The sequence below is a fragment of the Odontesthes bonariensis genome, chromosome 14 (genome assembly GCF_027942865.1).
Source record: "Odontesthes bonariensis isolate fOdoBon6 chromosome 14, fOdoBon6.hap1, whole genome shotgun sequence".
Lineage (NCBI taxonomy): Eukaryota > Metazoa > Chordata > Actinopteri > Atheriniformes > Atherinopsidae > Odontesthes > Odontesthes bonariensis.
The window spans coordinates 1,684,781-1,708,689 of record NC_134519.1 but is presented as its reverse complement, the minus strand read 5'-3'; the positions used below and the strand labels follow the sequence as shown (position 1 = coordinate 1,708,689).

The 23,909-nt window shown below is 39.5% G+C and overlaps 1 protein-coding gene across 2 annotated transcripts; it reads left to right on the top strand.

The window, feature by feature from the left end:
* The first annotated feature begins 12,107 nt into the window (after positions 1-12,107).
* LOC142398500 (uncharacterized) lies at positions 12,108-23,200 on the top strand. 2 transcript variants are annotated; one of them, XR_012772806.1, is made up of 4 exons: positions 12,108-12,366; positions 16,274-16,573; positions 20,497-22,597; positions 23,045-23,200. XR_012772806.1 is itself a non-coding variant. In XM_075482535.1 (3 exons), exons 1-3 carry the CDS (start codon positions 12,195-12,197, stop codon positions 21,924-21,926), a joined length of 1,902 nt encoding a protein of 633 aa, XP_075338650.1. In that variant the 5' UTR covers positions 12,108-12,194; the 3' UTR covers positions 21,927-23,200. The 2 variants fall into 2 exon arrangements, 1 of the variants encoding a protein (XP_075338650.1); XM_075482535.1 differs by having other exon boundaries at positions 20,497-23,200.
* Positions 23,201-23,909: the final 709 nt, after the last annotated feature.

The following is a 23,909-nucleotide window of genomic DNA, read 5'->3' as shown; positions in this document are numbered from 1 at the left end:
AATTGTTTTTTTATCCTCATTTAATGAGACCTTAAAGGCAAATGAAAGAATAGAAAATCATCTCATCCTTTCTCTAAGTCTGACTAAATTAAAAAAATTTTGCTCTGTCTCTATAACTTTAATCATCAAACATTGACTCTTTATAACTTCTAATTTCACCATCACTGATCCAGGTTACAGGGCTTCTGTATCTGTTACTAGAAATGTACAAATAAAGAGCTCCAATTTACGGCACAGAGGTGTTTGTACAAATAAAATCCAACTGACAAGAATTTTATTGTCTGTCACCATTTATTTATCAGATTATAAGTCTCTATGATTTCTCTTTATTCAACACCTGAAAATGTAAAGGTTCAACATATAACAGAAGAATTATTTTCTCCTCAAACCTTCAATTTAAAATAAATTGCTGTATTTGTACCTTTCCTAAATAAATCAGGTGAACCAGCATTCTTGTAAAATATGCGGGAAAAGTTTTGCTCAAAGTGATTGTTGTTGGGACCACACAGAAATTCATAAAGGTGAGAAATTCAGTTGAATTGAACGGGTGAAAATTATTACAAAAAAAAAAGAAAAAGAAAAAAATATGGACACATTTAAGACTTAATTGAAACTTAAATAACTGCTGGAAACTGGTTCAACAATTGTGTGAGTTTATTGAATGTTGTGCAATTTGATTGTTGTGTGATCTGAAAGATGGGCTTTTTTGTGATTTACCAAATATTTAAGGTTTAGTTGATTTTGTGGTTGGAACAGTTTATAATGAGGTGTTCATCATGTTAAATGGTCTGTAATTAGCACTAGAGTGACGGTATAGATAGTAAGTTATTACGATCTACATTGATTGTTTCCATATTATACAAAACACACATCTCGTTCCTTTTTTTTCTGATACTAGATTTTTTTCTTAGTTGATTAAGAAATTATAATATCTCCATTTATTGTAGTTTATTCATAATCTAGACTTCATCATAACAAGGATTTGTCATGTAGCAAACATATTGATTTAGCTTTATTCTGTAACAAACAAGAGGAACAGTGTGTGAGTCCCTCTAGTGGATGTTGTGGAGTATTGTGTTGTCTTTGCTCCAAAGGTTTTTGTACAGAGTTTTGGTGTTTCCTGTCACTGTGGGCCTCACAGCACAGTAGTACACAGCAGAGTCTGTCACTGCAGCAGAGGAGATCACCATATCAAACTCCTTTTTCTCTTTCTTATGTTTTAAAGAAAACTTTTCTTCTTTTTCATCTGATAATCCTCCGATGACAAGCCGTGGAGCTGAACCAGAATTCTGTCGGTACCAGAAGAGATATTGTACAGAGCCTGAATAGTTGCAGGAGAGAGTTACATCGTCTCCTTCCAAACCCATCAGTACATCTTTAAATGGTGTCAGTAAATCCTCAGAGGATCCTGAAAACAAAAAAGATAGATTTCAGCATGATCTTTTTAATTATTGAATTAATTTTCTTTAATCTCAGTTTAGTTTTATAAAAAGTGAATCCAAACATCAACTACATTTTTTTCATGTTTATTGTCCATTTTACAATCTGGTTCCATCTTCGGTTGACTTACCCGTCTGAAAGGAGACGATCATCACCCAAATGAAAAGCAGAAACATTATTTTCACTTGTACTGAGTGAACAGCAGAGAGAACACAGCAGCTCCTCAGTTACAACATGAAGCCTTTCATATTCAGCTGTGTAGCTCCTCCTCCTGCTGTGTTCTGTTTCCATTCAGGCTGATGGAAGCTTTAGAAATGACAGTGATGCTGCAATCATCATCATCATCATCATCATCATCTATGTCAGATTGAAGACAAATCAATAAAATCAGATGATCATAGATAACACACAGAGATTCAAATTGAGGAGACTCAGTGTTCCAACTTCCCACTTCTGATGGACAGTGAATGCAGCATGAGTCCCATCAGAACTTGTTTTTGTGAGTTCTTCAGATCAACTTTGTTAACACGGTTTTCTGCAGGTACCCAGCATGAACTTAATGTACAAACACAACATGTATTTGGGCTGAAAGTAACAACTGTGGAGGTTAATCTGAACCCTTTGTCTAATTAAACTACCAATGCTGTTCTTCACTATACAGTAATACATGAACTGACATGTCTGAATATTTAGACAGAATAAAACTTTTCATTAGATTTTAATTTGGGTGGAAGATGAATGGACTTTGCTTTAAAGGTAAATTTGGAACATCTCCTACACAGTATGAAGTGGACAGCAGTGATGATGGAGTTTCTGTGAAACCTGATGATGAACTCTGATACTGCTGGATTTAGCTGGAAGTTTTCTTTCAGAAAAACTAAAATTATTCACAAACACAGAGTTTATTTCATGGAGACTTGCAAGTTATTAACATATAATTGTGTTTGTTTCCATGTTGTATTGTGTTTGCAGCATCATGTAGTTGTTTTCTTGTTGATGTGGATCTGCTGCTCATGTGAATCCTCCCACAGTGTTTCATTAGCAGCTGGAACCACAGTGACTCTGATAAAACAGGAATTAGCAGAATCCATCTGATATGAAGCTCTGGTTTGAACACCACTTCCCTCCTCTTTGAAGAGTAGTCAGATATCTGAGTTCAGGTTTTTGTACAGCCTCTTCTACACTTTGTATCACTGTGTTTCTACAGCACAGTAGTAGAGAGCTGTGTCTGCCAGGGTTAGCTTTGTGATGGTCAGTTCAGTGGATGTAGCTGATGTTTGGGAGCCATTTCGATTATCTGGAATATATTCATCTGTAGAGTCTTTTGCTCCTTTCAGGAGTATAAACTGAGGAGCCTGAAGGTCAGAATGATGTTTGTACCAGTAAAGCCAAACATTTATGTCATCTGTCTGATATGTACATGTGAGAGTGACAGATTGTCCTTCTCTTCCACTGACTTCATCTTGCTGAGGAGAGATTGTGTCTCCAGCTATTAGTCCTGGAAAAAGTAGAGAAAATCAAGCCATTAGACTAACATTGCCCATGAGGCTGAGAGGAGAAGACAGTGGGAAATGTCACCTGTACAGTGTTACTCTGTGGACATTCACAACTAAATCAACTGTAGAACTCTGTCAGTTCAATTTACAAGATGATCCAAACATGATTTTCGTTGTATCAGAGCAAAGGAAGAAGAAAAGTAGTGAAATGCAGTCTGTATATCTGGGTAATGCAGCAGCTTCAACAAAACTTTAATCCCTGTTCTTAAACTCACCTTTAATGTGAGATAGAAGCAAAAAGAGGTAAAGCAACATGTCTTTGGAGTTCTTAAAGCCAGACAGACAGCAGATGAACAATGTTCTTTCACTGCAGTAGAATGAGGAAGAAATAATGTCATTGGATGAGCTGAAGTTCAGTGGGCGGGGCCCATTACCTGTTGACTTGATTGTTTGACTTCAGCTCAAGCAATCAAATTATTTTCTGCTTCCACAGCAGCTCTGTCTCTGTCTCTGATCTTTACTGCTTAATTTCTCTGTTGTCTTTGTCATCAGTCCAATGACTCAACAATCAGTGCTTTAACAGTGTGTGAGTCCCTCTAGTGGATGTTGTGGAGTATTGTGTTGTCTTTGCTCCAAAGGTTTTTGTACAGAGTTTTGGTGTTTCCTGTCACTGTGGGCCTCACAGCACAGTAGTATACAGCAGAGTCTGTCATTGCAGCAGAGGAGATCACCAGATTCATCAGAGTTTCTTTTTTTGTCACTCTAACAGAATGTCCAGAAGCTGAATCCTTTAATATGTCTCCAGACTCCACATGAGAGATCAGGAACTCTGGTGGTTTTCCTGGATATTTTTTATACCAGAAGAAATAATCAGCACCTTTTGTATATTTGCATGACAGAGTAACAGTGCTGCCTTCTAAGCTGGACTCTTCATCCGTGACTGCAGTGAGTTCTTCACAGCTGACACCTAAAGGAAGAGAGAAGTCAAATAACTGAACAACAAACATAAAATGCTGAAATTAATCTTTGAAAGAATCAAACGAACCTGTTACAAAGAGTAGAAACAGCAGAGTGAATACAAATGTCTGCAAAGACAGCATGTTGAATAAAGGTAATGTTTGCGGTTTGTGTGTTGAACTGTGTTGAATGTGGAAGTTTGTGTCTCTTCTATAGTTCAGTAGCAGCTCAGCTCCTCCCTGAATCTCTCAGTCTCCTCTTTGATCTGTAGTTTCTCTCCTCTCAGTTCCTCTTACTTCTGCTGCATCATTGTGAGGAAACCATGCAGCCTAGAGCCCAACTAGTTTATGGAAATAATTTCAATCCAAGAGAAAATTTCAAGTGAAACATTATATTTCAACTTAGATAGCTTTCACAAGTCAGAATATCACTTTCAGACTGGAACAGGGAATCAGTCTTTAAAATATGACAAGTCTTTGAAAATTTCAGAATGTTCTTTCAGATCTGAACTCATTTAAAAAAAAACATGCAATCAGTTCTTGCAAAACATTTGGCAAAAGTGTCACTAAAAAAGTTCTCATTTGGTCATTTTGCAAAATATGTGGGAAAAGATTTTATTAAGATGAAAGAAATTCAGCAACACATTTAACATTTATTTGTGGAACATTTTATTGTTTTGTCAACTTATTTAGGCTTTTGGCTTTCATCAGGGTCATTATAAAACTTACATCCAGTACACAACAACAAACAGCATTCATATATGGCATCCTGCGATGGATTGGAAAGCTCTTCATGTTGTACGTCTGGAGCTCCTCTATTCAGTTATTTGTTTTTTAAGAGAATGAGATGTTTCACTTATATTTCTATTTAGCCATGTGTACACTGTATCAAGTATGTTGATAATGCTTCAACTGTTTTGTTGGTTAGAATTTTTGGTATTGATTTTGATCAAGTTAATTATGAGTTTACTGTCAGATGGTTTAGGACACAGATAAGCGCCAACAACCCTAACCCACCACGTTTCTGCCTTTTTAACCACAAAATGACTAGCAGTTACATTTTTTCAGGGTGTATGGCGTGAAATCTTCCAGCATGCAGCATTGTATTCCAGTTTGTAGGATATGTGTTGACTGAAGAGGACAGAAAGTTATTGTCTATTATTATCAACATGTCAGGAATTTTTTGATTAAGAGTTTATCTTAATGCTTTAATTTTCCATTTAAAACTCATGGAACTCTGACAGTGTAGGGATTTGTTATTTTTAGAATAAAATCACATCATTCAGATAAAACTAAGAAAAAAGTGAAAAAAAGGGATATTTTTGTGGTTTATACAGTGTTTGTTCCTCCAGGTGACCAACAAACATATAAAATAAGTGTTTTTTAAAAACAAAGGAGGCCAGATTCATTAAGATAGCATTAGATGGTGTTTTGACTCCCTGATGTAAAGAAAATACTCCGTATCAAATACACCTGACAAACTGATTTATATTTCACCTGGATGAGCTGTCAAATGTTTGGCTTTTACATTTATCTATTAAAGCAAAGATTCTTGATAATAAATATCTCACAACACCACATTGATGAGTTATAATACAGAACACACACTATCTTGTTCATTTGTTTGTCATACTTTATATTTCTATTATTTTATTAAGAATCAAAATGTAAACATCACAAAAATTTCAATGAAGCAGCAAAAACACTGAGGTATGTTTTATTCTCATCTGTACAAAGAATGTTGACAGATAACAAACCAGAGAAGTGGAACAATGTATGAGTCCCTCTAGTGGATGTTGTGGAGTATTGTGTTGTCTTTGCTCCAAAGGTTTTTGTACAGAGTTTTGGTGTTTCCTGTCACTGTGGGCCGCAGAGCACAGTAGTACACAGCAGAGTCAGACAGATGAAGCTTCTGGATCTTCAGATTAACTGATTTGTCTTTGAGCTCAGCATGAAATCTGTCTTTGTTGAACTCTGGAGCATTATCCTCTGTTGTTCCTGTGGTTGAGTATCGTTTCAGCATGTACTTTGGGTAACTATTTACTTCTTGTTTGTACCAAAACAAATTAGGAAATTGATCACTGGTTTTATAAGTACAGTTGAGTGTAACTGAGCCTCCTTCTGCAGCAGTGACATCTTCTCTCGGCTGGGTCACTGTGTCTCCTTTACACTCTGGAAAAGAACAGAACATGCAGAGGAAGAGATTAATCAATAAAGATGATTGATTAAAGGAGAACAATCAGCAGCTTGAAAGAATTCTATTTCATGTAGAATAGATGCCATTTTCACTGATCATTGTCACTTTTAACCACAGAAGGTGTTTTTACAAGGTAACAAATGGCAGCAGAAATGATCTGCTCTGATTTTCTGTAGAATGAACATTAAAAGCTCTTCATGTGCAGCTCAGTAATGTGTTCAACTGTTTGAAGAGGAAACATGTTGAGCTTTCTATCTTACCAATGAAAAGAGGAGCAAGAATAATCCACAGCCAATGTCCCATCTGTACAACAAGGTTTAAATCAACAGGAGAAACTAGCTGATGTTCAACATTCAGTCTGACAATTGTTCTCTTCACAGCAGCAGTTCTTATTGACAGAATGCTTGAACACAGAGCAGAAGTAGAGCACCGCCTACTTGATAACGTCACCCTCTGGTGGAGGTAAAAATTTGAGTTTAAAGGTGGAAAAACAGGTTTCCAGCAGCTTGTCAGTGAGGTTGTTGGAAGACCTAAGAGTCAGCTGGAGAAAAAAACTTTTTGGTCATTGGTATTGTGAGTCTTGCTGAATTGTTTTTTTTCTCCTCGTTTTATGAACCCTTACAGGCAAATGAAAGAATAGAAAATCATCTCATCCTTTCTCTAAGTCTGACCAAATTAACAGTTTTTTTTCTCCTGACTTTAATCATCAAACATTGACTCTTTCTAACTTCTAATTTCACCAACACTGATCCAGGTTACAGGGCTTCTGTATCTGTTACTGGAAATCAACAAATATAGACCTCCATTTTACTGCACAGAGGTGTTTGTACAAATAAAATCCAACTGAAAAGAATTTTATTGTACGTCACCATTTATGCATCAGATTATAAGTCTCTATGATTTCTGTCTTTATTTAAAGCGGTCCTATGCAACTTTTTCATGGTCATAAAATTGCTTGGCAATCATCAGATTGCTTGGCTGACCCGTTCTGATGAAAACGGTGACATTTCCATCTCCATCTGGTGGCCCTAGACCGAAACAGCGCTTGCAACTTTGCCTGTGGCGCCGCGTGCTTTGTTTACCTCTGGAAGTCTCGCGACACACGAGAGCCGAGAACTACTGCTTCACGGCAGGTCATAAAGGGCTCTGAGCCGAGCCAGGTAGCCTGATAGACACCCCTCCTCTCCATTAGCTGTCGACGGCTAAATTGAATGCGGTTAGCTTCTAGAGTTTGTAATAGATATCGTGATGGCAGAACCATCGCTACTTGCCCGTCTGACCGCTGAGTCACCCAGAGCCAGCGATTCAGCGGTCAGACGGGCAAGTAGCGAATCCATGGAGCCAACTTGGAGCTTTTTAAGTTTCGATTCTGTCTCGTGACTTGATGAGCGAGCGCCCAGTCGGCAGCTACAGGCTCGGTTAGCGTGGCTTCATGCATCTTGTACAGTCGTTGAAAAATAATCATTTAGTGATATAGGGAGGGCAAGATCATTCCATGTTGTTTACTTGTAGGTCTAAACTCAGCATTGTCTCACCTAATGCTACCACATTTGTCGCTGTGTAAATGCACACACTAGCTGTTGTGTCTAGCTTTCAGATAAAATGGCATTGAATTATTACTTGACAAAAATAAATTAATGAACTTGTAGCCGTAGGCTGCTCTTTGATTTATCAAAATGAATTCATAAATAGGACAAAAAAAAAGGCGAGGCGCATAGCCACTAAACGGCAGAAAGGTTTTATTTTTTTTTTTTAATAAGTGATTCAAGTGGTCCGTATAACTCGAATCCCCTCCTCGAAATGATCCAATCAGCCCGGATTGACCAAAAGATTCGAGTTAAGCATCTGTACTTCTCCAACTCTCTGCCAGTGTCTTGAAAAATAAACCGTAAATTGCCTCTGGTGGGTTTACGACAGTCTGGCTAGACTGTCGCCTATTTTCTACGGAGCTCCCCCTACAGCTTTAGGGTGTTTATTGCATGGTAAACAAACCCCATATTACTAAGTCCCGCTTTAAAGTTCAGCATGTAACAGAACAATTATTTTGTCCTCAAACTTAAACTAAACTAAAATAAACTGCTGTATTTGCACCTTTCCTAAATAAAACAGGTGAAACAGCATTTTTGTAAAATATGCGGGAAAAGTGTCACTCAAAGTGATTGTTGTTGGGACCACACAGAAATTCATAAAGGTGAGAATATTCCATTTTTAAGTGTACTGAAGTGAAGTGCTGTGTAAGAGTATACACAGGGGAAAATCATAAAAAAAAAAAATTATGAAAACATCTAATATTTAATGAAAACTTAAAGGAGACATATTTTACTTCTTTAAACAAGTTAGAATTGGTCTATGGGCTATACAAAACATGTTCATGAAGTTCTTTGCACAAAATCACTCTCACACAAAGAGATTTCACCAGCTCTATTCTTGCCAGTTTCAGTCTCTCCCAAATTGAGCCGTTTAAAGGGCTCTGTCACTTTTATGCAAATAAGCTGTTGCTGGCCACGCCCCGCCCCGACCCGCTCATGAGAAGCCTCCGGCTGCGTGTACTGTTTACCCTTTTGTTTTGAGGGTCCAAAAGGTACATATATGTACTCAAGTGGTAAAAGGTACATATATGTACCTTTTTTTCTACATGCTGGGGTACAATAGACAGTCTGTGTTAGGCTACTTCAGTATAAGGGTACAAAACTATACCTTCAGAGGGTACTGCCCCAGTGACAAGACATCGTACCCCTAACGGTACAATTCTGTACTTTATTTTCTGAGAGTGTATTTTTAAAGATGAGTTTGTTTTTAAAGTGTTTATAATTGTATAAACATTTTTATTGCTTTATTATGTCTTGCTACTGGACAGCAGCGCGAGGTCCCGCTGAGCTGAAAGCGAGCCTCGGTCCCCCGGCAGGCTTCCACATGTTCACTGCGTGGATGGGTTCACCACTTCGCTCATGGACAGAAAAGAAGTGTTTTCTCAACAGTGGGACCTCGCGCTGCTGTCGCCGCGGTCACCTGTCTGCTGGTGGCCAGGATGCTCGTGCTCACTGGCGGACACCAGAAGGAGCTGCCGGCTGCAGGGAACGCGGATGTTTTCTCAACTTATTTCAGGCAGCTGGCCCGGGAGAGGAGAGCGTGAGCGGCCCGGCGCAGAGGAGCACTCCCCCTCGGCCGGTGGAGCAGCTCACACAGGCTGACCTGTTCGTGGCTGTGAAAACCACCAGGAGGTATCACCGGCAGAGACTGGAGCTACTGCTGGACACCTGGGTCTCCAGAAACGCACCACAGGTGCAGCCAACAACACAACACTTCATGTGCGCTCGTATGCTCGATGCTCGATACAAGATTTTAAACTAATGTAGAGGGTGGGGAGTGGGTGGGAACTCGACAGGTATATGCAAATTCCCCTATTGTGACGTCACAATAGGGGAGCCATCCAAATGGCTCACAGCAGCATTTTTTTCTTGACACCAAAGTCTTTCTATTGACCTACAGAAAATGGATGGATGGGTTTTTTTCGCGCTTGGAGTGTTTAAAGGAACAGTAGAGACCCAAATATGAACACAAAGACCTGCAAAAAGTGAGTTTTGCATAATATGTCCCCTTTAAATAACTGCTGGAAACTGGTTCAACAACTGTGTGAGTTTATTGTCTGTTGTGCAATTTGATTGTTGTGTGATCTGAAAGGTGGAATTTTATGCTTGACTAAATATTTAAAGTTCAGTTTATTTTCTGATTAGAACAGTTTATAATGAGAAGCTTCAATATGTTAAATGTTCTGTAATTTATGCCAGTGACAGTATAGATAGTAAATTATTACAATCTGTATTCAATTCAATTCAACTCAATAATACTTTATTATTGGTTGTTTCCATAGGATACAAAATACACATCTCATTCTTTTCTTGTAATTTGATTTTTTTCTCACTTCATTAAGAATTTATATAGACTTCATCATCACAAAGGGTTTAGTGCTGTAGAAAACATATTGATTATGGTTTATTCTCACTTTTACAAAGAATTTCAACTGTTTTGTAACAAACAAGAGGTACAGTGTGTGAGTCCCTCTAGTGGATGTTGTGGAGTATTGTGTTGTCTTTGCTTCAAAGGTTTTTGTACAGAGTTTTGGTGTTTCCTGTCACTGTGGGCTGCAGAGCACAGTAGTACACAGCAGAGTCTGTCACTGCGGCAGAGGAGATCACCAAATCTACACGTCTCTGTGTTTTCTTGATGTGAGCTGAGAAATCAGACCGAGTTGGATGAATTAGTCCTCCCTCTGTGATGTAGAGCAGGAACTCTGGTCTGGATCTCTGCTGTTGTCGGTACCACTGGATGTTGTTGATTGAACCCTCGTATTCACAGCTCACATTGATGCTTCTTCCCTCTGCAACAACGTCTTCACTACGTTCCTGTTTGATGCTGTTCATGGAGCCCATGGCTGCAAAATTACTCATTCATGTCAGTTATTCTGCAGGAGATTCAAACATCAACAGACTCAACAGAGGTTCTTCATTTTGTGTTTCTCGTGTGATCACAATGAGATTGTTTTACAAAGTCATCTCACAGTAAGATTTTTCTGTGTTCTAACACTCACCTATGTAGTGATAAAACAGTAGAAACAGGTAAAGTAACATGTTTTATGTTGTTGAAGTCAAACAGAAAATGAACAAAGTTCTTCCAGCCGAATGAAAACCAAACAGCCTCTCTGCTTTACAGCCTTCTCCTCAACATCAAGCTGCTCTGAGTTTTGCAGACACAAACCATCTCATTGGCTGAGTGAAAAAGTGGTGGGTGGAGCCAGAAAAAACACATTTCAGTGTTTTCTTTCCTCTCAAATCTGAATTCAGTCAGTGAGATTATTTCTACCTCAGAGAAACCAGCTGATGTTGAAACCTGGTCAGGAGAAGGCTCTCAGCAAGGACATAAAATATATGCATAAATTATTATATGGCACTTATATTTTATTTTTATAAGTATAAGTAAGCATTCTAAAAGAATAAGATTATTATTATTATTATTATTATTATTATTATGTTCAGAAAACTAAGGTTTTGAATAAAAGTTAATTTACATAAAGGTTAATGTTATTTGTGTCTGAGAATCCAGGTGTGTGTTCGAGGACAGGGTTAGAGAAGAGAGGCAAGCTAGTTTTTGTACTGTGGGATGGTGCAAATCCACAGATGAGTCCAGTGAGAGTTCTTTCTGAGAGTTATTCAGACTTTATTTGGCGAGGGTGATGTTGGGTTTTGAGATTATTTGGATAACGTTTTTACTGTTGGTAATAAAAGGAAAACTGAGTCTCAGATATTCATCCCAGATTATATGAACAGTGATCTAAACATGAACAGACATTTTAACTTAATCTGATTTCACCTGGTTTACAGCAAAATTATGCAAAAAATGTTCTTCATTCATTCATTCTTCATTCAGATCCTGGTTTCCATTCTGCTGTTAATAAATGGTGTGGACTCTTCATTAATCAATCATTTTCATATAAAACAGTGTTTTCACCATAACTATTTGGACATGGCAAAGAAAGTAACAGTAAGGACTAAGCCCAATTTCACATGATCAGATTAAAAATAAGAGATGACAAACCCTCAGATTTTTTTTATTTTTAACATCCACAAGAACACTTGTAAGGAAGCAGGAAGGGATGGCCGATGGCCTGAATAGGTACAGTTATGTAATCTGACCCATAGTTTTCATAATAACTTAACATTTTTACCACAAAATACATTTACGTTCAGCTGGATTGCTTTGTTCAGTTATTTAAGTTTATCAATTTATTACATCACATAGTTTGTGTTTAATTAATCATCTATTGCCACTGTAGCATTGTATTTATCTATTTAGCAATATAGATATAACATTCCTGCTGCTAATTATGTTTTTTAAAGTTCTTAAAAACGTTTTACATAAAGAAAAGTGAAAACATGTCCAAGGCGGAACTAAGTTATCTGTGGTCTTTTCCTACCGGAGCTTCACAGTGTGAAGTCCAGCGGAAGTAAAAAACCAAACGGCCCTTGCAGCGTTTGGTTTCTTTGTGTCGGGCTCGGCAGGAGGACGGTCGGGTTGTCTGAGCTGAATATCTGAGTGTGAGCAGAAACAATGTCTTCAGTTCAGCATCTGAGAGAGTTTATCAGCCAGCGACTAACTGCTGCCGCTGAAGAAATATTCTCAGAGTTTGAGAAAACCATCGTCCAGTACGAGGAGGAGATCGACCGTCAGCGCGGACTGCTGGATATCACCTGGAAACCCCAAATAAAGCTCCACACGGCAGGTGAGGAACACTGTGATGGGCTGAGTGAGTTCAAACCTGAACACTGGATTAAACTGTGCGTTTCTCAGATATATATGGAACTCCAAAGGTAGACTGTTAAATTAATTAACCATAAACATTTTATAATCATTGTATGTTTGTTCAGCTCCTTATTTATCCAGGGGGCATGTCCACTACATTAAAGGGATAGTTCGCCTCTTGACACGAAGCTGTATGACATCCCATATCAGCAACATCATTTATGAACATCTTCTTACCCCCTGCTGCGTCCTGTGAGCAGAGTTCCAGCCTCGTTTTGGCGTTGGTGAAGGTAGTCCGGCTAGTTGGCTGGGGTTTAAAAAATAAAGCGTCTTGCTTCTCAAAACAATATGCGTTCAAAATCAAATCAAATCAAATTTATTTATATAGCACATTTCATGTACAAACAATTCAAAGTGCTTTACATAAAACATAAAACATTTGTCTTCATTTAATTGTAGAAAATTCTCTGTCATCCAGGTGTTTATTTCCTTCAGACACTGACACAGTACGTCTGCTGGGCTGCAGTCGTCCGGTGACAGAGACACATAAAGTTGTGTATCGTCTGCAAAACTGTGATAATTGATGTTAAAATTCTGCAATATCTGACCCAAAGGGAGCATATACAAGTTAAACAGAAGAGGTCCAAGAATTGACCCCTGGGGGACTCCACAAGTCATGGCCACTCACTCAGATTCATAGCTGCCAATTGTAACAAAATAACTCCGGCCTTCTAAGTAGGACCTGAACCAGTTAAGGACCGCTCCAGAAAGTCCAACCCAGTTTTCCAGCCTGTGCAACAGGATTCTGTGATCTACAGTATCAAATGCAGAGCTGAGGTCCAACAGGACCAGGACTGAAACATTACCAGAATCGGTATTCAACCTAATGTCGTTTAAGATTAGATTAAGATTTTAAGATCAGATTTATTGTCATGTATACACACGAAATTTGTCCTCCGCTTTTAACCCATCCAGGTTGGCACCTGTTGACATGCACATGCACAGGGTCACACACTCAGAGACAGATACCAACCTGGAGCGGTGGGCAGCCATGAAGCGCCGGGGAGTAGTGATGTGGCGGCTGAAGCGAGGCCTCGGAGCATGTGTCGAGCAAAAAGGGGCGAGCCAGATAAAGCGTTGGTTCGAGGCTTGTATCGTTTCCATAAAAATCACGTGACTGATGACAAACGAGGCCTCGGATTCAGTGTACACGTCACTGATTCATTTTGAGCGTCACTATCGCATAAAAAGGGTTTGAACCTTGCGGCACTTCGAGGGTTTTGAGTTGGCGTTTGGTATTGGTGAGAGGTAGGCTAGAGTGTGCGTTGGTTGTATCAGAGTTAGTGGTTAAGTTCAGTTATTATATCAGTCATATCATCTATTATTATTATTATTATACTGCTGAATATATCGTAATTAGGTTAGAATAGTGTTAGAATAGTTATATAGGATATGAACCCTCGTTTTTCGCGGGGGTTACATTCCAAAAAGAACCCGTGATAGGCGAAATCCGTGAAGTAGTAACCTTTATTTTTTTATTTTTTACAAATAACTACTGCACTGTAAAATAATAATTTGAATCATCAATACGAACTGAATGCTTCAAATTGCGGAGATCAGCACCGCCCCACCGCGACCCGAGTCATTGGATTAGAACGGGAGAAAAGGAAAAATGATTATGAAAAAAAAATACAAAGTAGGCTACAGTAGGACAAATAGTGACTCACGTGTATTTCACTGCTCTTCTGACTGAGCCGCTGCATCCTGACTCAGCGTTTTTTTTCTTCTAAAGCCCGCGGTGCAGGTGTGTTTTTTCGAGAGAAGAACATAGTTAGCCTATCGGTAGTTGTTGTCGCTCTTTTTTCTTCTGGGCATATTAAACCGCAACGTTATTGACACACAGTTTTTAAAATAAAAACCAATAACTTATATTTGTCTTGTTGCCCATACTGCTCTGTTACAGTTTATTCCTGACTCCCGGTCCCATAAGCACTTTCATACTCCCTGTTCCATAAGCACTGTAGTCAGTGTACATCATTGATATATTTCATTTGAGTGATCAACACCATAGCACTCAATAATACTTCCATATATGCAGTTTTCACACATTTATTTTCATTGAGACACAGTGACAACAATTGTTTATTTTATATTGCAGGATGCTCCAACGCAGGGTTAATTTAGTCTCTCATATATTCCTTTTGCACAGCAGGTGTCACTAGAGAGACCGTTTCAATGAGGCTTCGGGTAATGAACCTTTTGGCGAACCTTTGGGCTGGAAAGCCTCATTGGTTCACAAAGCCTCATTTTGCCATCACTACCGGGGAGCATGGGGGTACGGTGCCTTGCTCAAGGGCACCTCGGCCGTGACAAGGAGGTGGACTGACACCCCTCCAGCTGTCAGTTCCACCAATCTTTTTTGAGTGTCGAGAGTGGGAATCGAACCGCCAACCTTCCGGTTATTGGACGACCGACTCTAACTAATGAGCCATGGCCGGTGGCTCAGTGGTTAGACCATGGCTGTTTCAGTGCTGTGATGATGTCTGAAGCCTGATTGAAAGTTATCAAGAGTTATCAAGACATGATTTTGTGATGCAAATGTATTACTCTTTTGAGTAATACTCAACAGAGTAATACATTTGCATCACAAAATCATTCTCCAGGAAAAAGTCAGACCTCACAATCTCTTGGCCCTATTTTCTCTCCCTTCGTATCACTGCCTGCTGTGCAGACCGAGCAGTTCCCTGCTTCCCAGCAGCAAACACCGTAACAGGCGCGGCTGTCGCTAGGTGGCTGAACGCATTGAAATGAAGGGAGAGAAAATAGGGCCAAGCGATTGTGAGGTCTGACTTTTTCTGGATGAACGACTTTGTGATGCAAATGTATTACTCTGTTGAACGCATATTGTTTTGAGAAGCAAAACGCTTTATTTTTTAAACCCCAGCCAACTAAGAAAATGTTCATAAATGATGTTGCTGATATGGGATGTCATACAGCTTCATGTCAAAAGAGGCGAACTATCCCTTTAATAAAAACTGCTTTAAAGGATAAGACCGGTTTTTTGACATTGGGCCCTTGATTTCACATTATAACATGATGTTCTAATCACCCCTGCTTGTTGTTGGTCATTTGGAGCTGTTCCGAAGATATTCGAGAGGCGTCTGGCTGCTCTCTTGAGATATTCGGCCATGAAACGGTTTCCTATGGGCAACGTTATACAGGCACAAACTATGCTGTTTATAATTTATTAATTACTCTACACTAGCACTGATAACGTGGAGGTGCGTCGCTTACTTAAAAAAATCCGGGTTACTAATTTTGAATTTTAGCCGAATGAATAAAGAGGCAGCAGGTCTGTGGGCTGTCTGTGGTAGTAGCACGACGAGGAGTCAGTAACACCCACTTTACGACAAAAATTCAAAATTACAGTAACCCGGATTTTTTTAAGTAAGCGACGCACCTCCACGTTATCAGTGCTAGTGTAGAGTAATTAATAAATTATAAACAGCATAGTTTGTGCCTGTATAAACTTGCCCATAGGAAACCGTTTCATGGCCGAATATCTCAAGAGAGCAGCCAGACGCCTCGCGAATATCTTCGGAACAGCTCCAAATGACCAACAACAAGCAGGGGTGAGTAGAACATCATGTTATAATGTGAAATCAAGGGCCCAATGTCAAAAAAACAGTCTTATCCTTTAATACTTGATGTCTGGATGAGTGAAGGACCCAGAGAGAAATTACTGGCCCCGGGTCATTGGACCATTGGTTATGTTGAACCCTGTTTGTATTTGAGTGGCATATCAGCACTGTAGAGCCCTGCTAATGTTTTATACTCAAATCTTATCGGTAACTTACTTACGTACTTGTGTCCCTTTGTTCCTCCAGAACCTTCACAACAACATGTTTATATGGACCAGAAGGTCCTCAGTGATCAGCTGCTCTGGAACCAGGAGAAGAACTCCAGTGTGGACCAACAGCAACCAGAACCTCTTCAGATTAAAGAGGAAGAAATGGATGTCTGCACCAGTCAGGATGAGGAACAGCTTGTCCTGAAGGAGGAGGCTGATACCTGTATGATGCCTCAGAACAAACCTAAATCTGAACAAACAGTCGTTACGAGAAATGTTCAGTCCGAGGAAGAGCTGGATGTCACCAGGGAACCCATACTAATGCTACACATAATAGGTACGTAACACTAAGGTGGTCTGAATGGCAGAACAAATGGATCACTGCAAAAATATCATTAGTATTCATTAATCCCTCCCTTTTATAAATGATTAAATCTATTATTGAATTTGGAGTGTGTACAAAATAAAAGGAAAGGTGACCAAACTCTTTGACGTTATATTAATTATTTTAGAATTATATCTAATCTGGATCCATGTTTGGCACCTTTTATAGTCTGAAAGATGTGTTTATAAAAAGTTACTGAAAATCTTTGTTTTGCTTGCTTTGGCCATGTCTAAGCAGATGTGAAAATAGGATCATGTTTATCGTGGCTGAAGTGTTGTTTGAGTATCTGTGTCACAGAAATGCAGCCAAACTTCAAAAGGTTGTGCTGTGGGAGTGGAGGTCCAGAGCATACAGGTAGTTTAAAATCACCGATGCTGTCTGAAGCCTGAATCCGTCGCCAGGTACACCAGCCTTTCAAAGCTGGCTGGTGTTCCTGATCTCCTTAGCATCAGGAATCCTAGTTGCCTATCTGTGGGGGAGCAGAGCAGATTGTGATCTGATAAACAACTAAAACAGAATCCGACACCTCCAACACTTTCTTTGGGAGACTGTCTCCAGCTTTACTCCTCCAAAAAGCAAAGAGATGGATTTATAACTATAATGACAAGAATATGGAGTGTACGTGCAGTTGGTTCCAGTGAGGACAAGTAGCAGCAAGCCTTAACCCTGTCATTTGAATGAAAGGGTCAAAATTAAGGAACTGCATGACTTCTACATGATGAGATTCAATTATATTAAAAGATACCTTATCTCAAAAGAAAAGTATATAATGATGATCTATGATGCTAAGTAAAAGTAAAGTAGCATGCAAATATATTAACCCCACTATGTACTTTTTTAAAACTAGGAAAAAAACTATTTTAAGAAAATAAAGTGGTGCATGCTTTTCTTGTTCACCCCCTTTTGCTTTGAAGCCCCTGGATAGGATCTGGTTAAACCTTCAGAAGTCACACAATTGGTCCACCTCACAATTATAAATCTGCTAAAAATTCATAGGTATACCTGACATGCCTTTGAAGTTGCTCAGGATATAACTATATCTTCTTTCTTTAGTGACTGAGGACCTGTGAATCTGCTAATCTGACCCCATCCGCATCCCCACCTGCCAGCAATTGATACCAGCCATCCAGGGCCGTATTAAGTCAATGTGGTGCCCCTGGGCACTAAACCTCAAGTGCCCCTAGGCTACATTTTCAAACGTATTCATTCAAAATCAGTAACAATTAAAGCAGCATCCATCTATATACAGTATGTAGGATTATTCAAATATCTCCATTTAAAACCAATCAATTAAATTCACTATCAATCCAAACAGCATCCATATATTGAAATGTACAGATTCAAAATGTGTATCAATTCGAAGAGCATTTGTCTATACTGAAATATATTATCAATTCAAAGAGCATCCACCTATGCAGCACTAACAACACTCCTATTATCCAGGGGGACGTCATTGCCACAGCCGTCCCAGAGCACCATAAGTTGTCTCCCCGGAATGCCAAACCACGCACACTTAAAAACTTAATCAGGGTGCTTGCTCTTTTTCCAAAACAAAATTCCAGACTTTTTTTCCCCAAAACCTTAACTTAATGTACTTGTAACTTGTGTGCCTACTTCATTGGTTGAGATTGTACCAACTGTGTTTATTAGAAATGTTAATTTTTATAGGCTAGTATTCAATGAACAAATGTATTATTTACAGTAAATTATGCTTTTACTGATGAAAACGTTTCAAAACATGAAAATCACAAGTACATGAATTTCACATCAAACAAGTGTCACAAAAACTATCTATAAAAAAATGAATGGATGGATGAATGTATGTAGAATTCAGTCTCTTCACTCACATCTCATCCCATTAGGCTAATACAGTACGTGAACAGTTAGTAAAATTATAGTTTTATAGCCTACCTTCCTATTTCTCATTTCACAATGCCTTTGAGCATACTGTAACATTGTACCATACATTTATTTTCCATACTTTATTAAGACTTTCACACAAAATTCAAGACTTTTCAAGGTCTGGAAAACAGTGCTTCAAAATTCCATACTTATTAAGACTTTCAAGACTTGCGCAAGCACCCTGTTAATCACGGCCACAATGCGTCGCAACACCTCTCTCCAATACTACATCCTCTTTTTGTTGTCTGAGAACAACATCAACCGTACCCGCATTCCGTGACCTCCTGAGAAGTGCGAGCAGAGCAGACACTCGCGGTGGCTTGCGCTCTTCTCATGGGCTGTGACTCTGTCCGGGTGTTTCCAGTCACTGTAAAATGCTGCCCGGCCAGACATTTACACTCAAAAAAAAATACACCATGCCGGTTGAAGGGGAATAGATTAGCCAATCTCAAGACACTGACTGTTTGTTCGGCAGCTGGCATTGGAAGAGATCATTTGTAAGAAACCTGGTTTTCTTACCGTCGTGCCGTGCTGATGCTGCATATTTAACCGCCCGGTTGTGGTAGATGGTGGGACCGTTAGCAATAGCCAGCTGGTTGTGACAGCAGTTGTCGATGTTTTTATAAAGAAACGATCTAACACTGGAACATTTTTAATTGCCGCTAAACGCCTGGAGTCTTTCTCTTTTTTTATTTGTCTCTTGCACAACCACTTAATTGATGTCTATCCATTTATTTTTTATTTTTACCGCGTTTTTTTAAAAAAACATGATGCATTTCACCATAGGTGGACTGGCTCAACTGACAGGTTGAGGGAGGGGGGTTAATGTTCACATTAGGCCACTATTGCTCAGAATTATGATATATCGTTGCTGTTCTTATCACATTAGTTTTAATAATGAATTTTATATGAATATTTATGTCAAGTGTCAAGTGTAACCATTTTAAGTACAAACATTCATGAAAAAACTATTTTTAAAGTTTGTCGTGTGGTGCCCCCCCACTGGCTGTGAATGGTTGGTGCCCCTGGGCACTGTGCCGCAGGCCGATATAGTTAATCCGGCCTTGCAGCCATCCCTGTCCATGCTAAGCAATATTAGCAACAAGTGCTAATATTAGTGTAATTTGACCATGCATTCAGTCCCTGTATAACCAAAGTAAGAGCTGTGTCCTCATTCTTGGTCCAAAGTCCAACTCGATGATGGTGCATGTTGGACTCCACCAGGGCTGTCCCTCACCGATCCTGTTTGTGGTTTTCATGGACAGGATCCGGAGGTGTAGTTGGGGAGAGGAGGGCGTCTGGTTTGGGAACCTCAGGGTTACATCTCTGCTTTTTGCAGATGATGTGGTTCTGTTGACCTTCACCTGCACTGGAGCAGTTCACAGCTGAGTGTGAAGCAGTCGGGATGAAAGCCAGCTCTTCCAAATCGGAGGCAATGGTTGTGAACCGGAAAAAGGTGGAGTGCTCACTCCAGGTCGGTGATGAGTCTGCCTCAGGTGGAGGAGTTTAAGTATCTCTGGATCTTGTTCTCAGTGATGGTGAGTTGGTCAGAGATGGACAGACGGATTGGGGCTTTGTGAGCAGCAATGAGGGCGCTGCTCTGGTCCGTTGTGATGAAGAGGGAGCTGAGCCGGGAGGAGAAGCTTTCAGGTTACTGTTCCATCTTTGTTCCAACCCTCATCTATGGTCACAGATCTTGGTAGTGACCTAAACAATGAGGTCATGGATTGAAGCGGCTGAACTTTGAGTTTCCTTTTGTTTTGTACACTGAGCTTTGCTAATAACAGTGTTGGAATGCAAGAGTCACTCATACTGGTGCACCTGAATAATGTAAATGTTAAAATTTGATTTTAATATGTAAGACAAAAGTTAACATTATAGACCCGGGCTGATGGTTAAAACTAGAACATATTTGCTCAATAGGGTTATATCCTTTGATCGTATTAGTAACCATTTTCTTATGTTCTTCCAAGAATTACCTCTGCATTGCTGCAAGGAGGAGGAGGAGGATCCCACTAATCAGAAGCTCTGTGAGCAACAGAGAAACTCCAGTCCACAACAGGAGGAACCAGAACCTCTACAGTTTAAAGAAGAACTAAATGACCTCCCCACCAATCAGAAGACAGAGGAGCTTGTCCTGAAGCAGGAGGCAGATGCATTTATTGTGACTCCTGCTGATGAGGAAAGCAACCACAGCGACCCAGAACCAATTATGGACCAACTCCTCTCTCACAGCTCTTCTGTTGTTGAGTGCCAAGAACAGGAAGGAAATAAGCATGACAAAAACAAAATTAACTGTGAAGATTTAGAAGACTGTTCCCTGTCAAAGAGTTTTTGTGAGAACTCTTACATTTGTGAGACCTGTGGGAAAATATGTTCCAACTTGTCAGCATTTAAATTGCATTTGACTGCCCACACAGGTAGGAGGAAATCCTACCTTTGCAACACTTGTGGGAAAACATTTAATTACTTATCATCACTAAAATATCACACCACGACTCACACAGGTAAGAAGCCATATTCTTGCAAAATATGTGGTAAATGTTTAAGTAAAAAGAGTAGCTTGTTGGGCCACATGAGAACTCACACGGGTGAGAAGCCATTTTCATGCAAAATATGTGGTAAAGGTTATTGTGGAAGCAGTAGCTTGTTGTACCACATGACAACTCATACAGATGCAAAGCCATATTCTTGCAAAATATGTGGAAAAGATTTCAGTCAGAGTTACATCTTAAACCACCACATGAGAACTCACACGGGTGAGAAGCTGTATTCTTGCAAAACATGTGGAAAAGGTTTCAGCAAAAGTGGTAACTTGTTGAGCCACATGAGAACTCACACAGGTGAGAAGCCATATTCTTGCCAAACATGTGGAAAAGGTTTCAGCAAAAGTAGTAGCTTGTTAAGCCACATGAGAACTCACACAGGAGAGAAGCCGTATTCATGTGAAATATGTGGAAAAGGTTTTAGGCAAAGTGGTACCTTGTTGTACCACATGAGAACTCATACAGGTGAGAAGCCATATTCTTGCAAAATATGTGGAAAAGGTTTCAGTCAAAGTAGTAGCTTAATGCACCACATGAAAACTCACACAGGAGAGAAGCCGTATTCATGTGAAATATGTGGAAAAGGTTTTAGGCAAAGTGGTACCTTGTTGTACCACATGAGAACTCATACGGGTGAGAAGCCATATTCTTGCAAAATATGCGGAAAATGTTTCAGTCAAAGCAGTAGTTTAAATCACCACATGAAAACTCACACAGGAGAAAAGCCGTATACATGTGAAATATGTGGGGAAATTTTCTGTCAAAGCGGTATCCTGTTACAACACATGAAGACTCACACAAGTGAGGAGTCAAAGTCTCTCCTGGAGTCGGACAAACACAGATATGACACAAAATAAATGTATGCAATAGCTGAACATTTGACTTTAGAAAAGATGAAAACACGTATGTCAATTGCATTTCTAAAACACTTTAGTGCCCCCGTCTATGTTATACCTGTCAGAAAATGGTATGTTTCTACAGTCCAGTGATAGGCCTGTGTCTGACCAAAAGTAGTAGAATTAAACATCCAATAATCGAATCACCTATTCTATTAGATGATCATTTCAGATCGGACATCCTGCACTGCTTTTCAAATGGAAACAATTATTAAAATCTAAGAGCTTGATCTCCTTTTTCCAGTCTTCTTTATAAAAAAATATTGCATTCGTGTGCTGATTAAAATACAATCAATCTTTCATTTTTAATGTGTTGATCAGATCACATGAATATTAATTATCAGTTTATTTATAGGTAACCAGACTTAACCAATTGGATCACACCTACAGGTATGCCTTGTAATTAGTTATATTCATGATAACTGCTGCTGTGATTATACACTTTCTTGTTGACCAGTTATAACATTTGAGTTATTTTATGTTAACTACTCTGTATGACAGAACAGAATGTAGTTGTTGCTGTTTGGTTACTTATTGTTTACAGTCCTGTGTTTTATAACAGAAACCACTAAGTTAGACTGCTGTAACTAGGCGGAGGAAGGGTTCTCTCCACGAAAGAAGTGGTGGTCCTGGTCGATATAACCTGGTTCTCACGCAGATGGATGTTTCTCATCCATCTGGAATTTTGTCAGTTGCCTAGCTGTTCTCTGCTGTGAGTAGGCGGGGGTTGTATTCAAAAACCTCTCGAACCTGATTGGAGAATTCAATGTGTGTGTCACGTACTACTTCGACCAATCATATCGAAAGCGGACATGACGCGTTGGAGCGCGACCAGTCTCTCGGTCTGTGGTGGAAAATAAACAAAACACAACAGCAGCGAGCAAAGCAGGAGCTAGCAGCAGCTAATCTGTTAACACCCCGCCCCACGATTGTGATTGGATCTAGGCATAGAGGCGGGCCCGGTTGTGGGGTAACCGAAGACTTCGGGCTCAACAAGGCGCGCCCAGACCCTCGTGCGAGCTCACGAAGTGTAACGAAGATGCACGAAGCACGAAGGGTCTGCGTGAGAGCCAGGCTAGGTCGATATACAATGAAATGTATTAATGATTATATGTCTGTAAATGTGTGCAGGAGTCTGTGAAATTATGGATGATACTTGCTCTTGTCTTTGTCAGACCTTACAGGCTGCCATCGTGTTACATGATCCTCTCACTAAAGTCTGTTATTAAACCTTGAGTTGTCACATTGGTGGTCAGTGGTGTCTTTATATCAGTTTTCCCTCTCACAGTTCTACCTAAAAGTTTATTCACGTATATTGTAGAGCTGTAGCCTTCTGCCATTTTATTAACAGGTATACTTTATTTATTCAATCTGTTAACTAACTAATCATATAAGAAACGTTTGCTCCTTTTTAGAAGAACAAAAACAACTCTTAGATATTATTGTTTAAGTAATACGTGTGTGTTTTGATAATTTCAAATGTAAAATGTTAGTTCACAAACAGCAGCTGCTCTGCACAACAGAACAAATTGATGTAGGAAAAGTGAGTGTTGCTCACAGAGCAGTTGAGGGAACACTCTTCATCAACATTTTGTCACAGTTTACTCATAATATCATTCCATTAGAATTGTCTCCAGATTAAACCACTGAGTCATATGAGGGGTATTCCACGAAGCTGGATTAGCAGAAAGCCAGGCGTTTCTCGATATTTCTGGCTAATCTAAGAGAGAGTTCCGTTCCACTAACGTGGCTTATTTGAATGCCCACTGAGTAACCATGGTAACTTATGCCGCTGAACTAGCCTGCTCCTGGGTAGGCTAACGTTCAAGCTTAGCTTAGCTGTGTCTCAAAAAAATGTCCGACCGGCTGTAACAGACTCCTGAAACAAATTTCCACCTGGTAGAATTCTGTGCTCCTGCAACTCATGTCTTGTAAAAAAAAAAT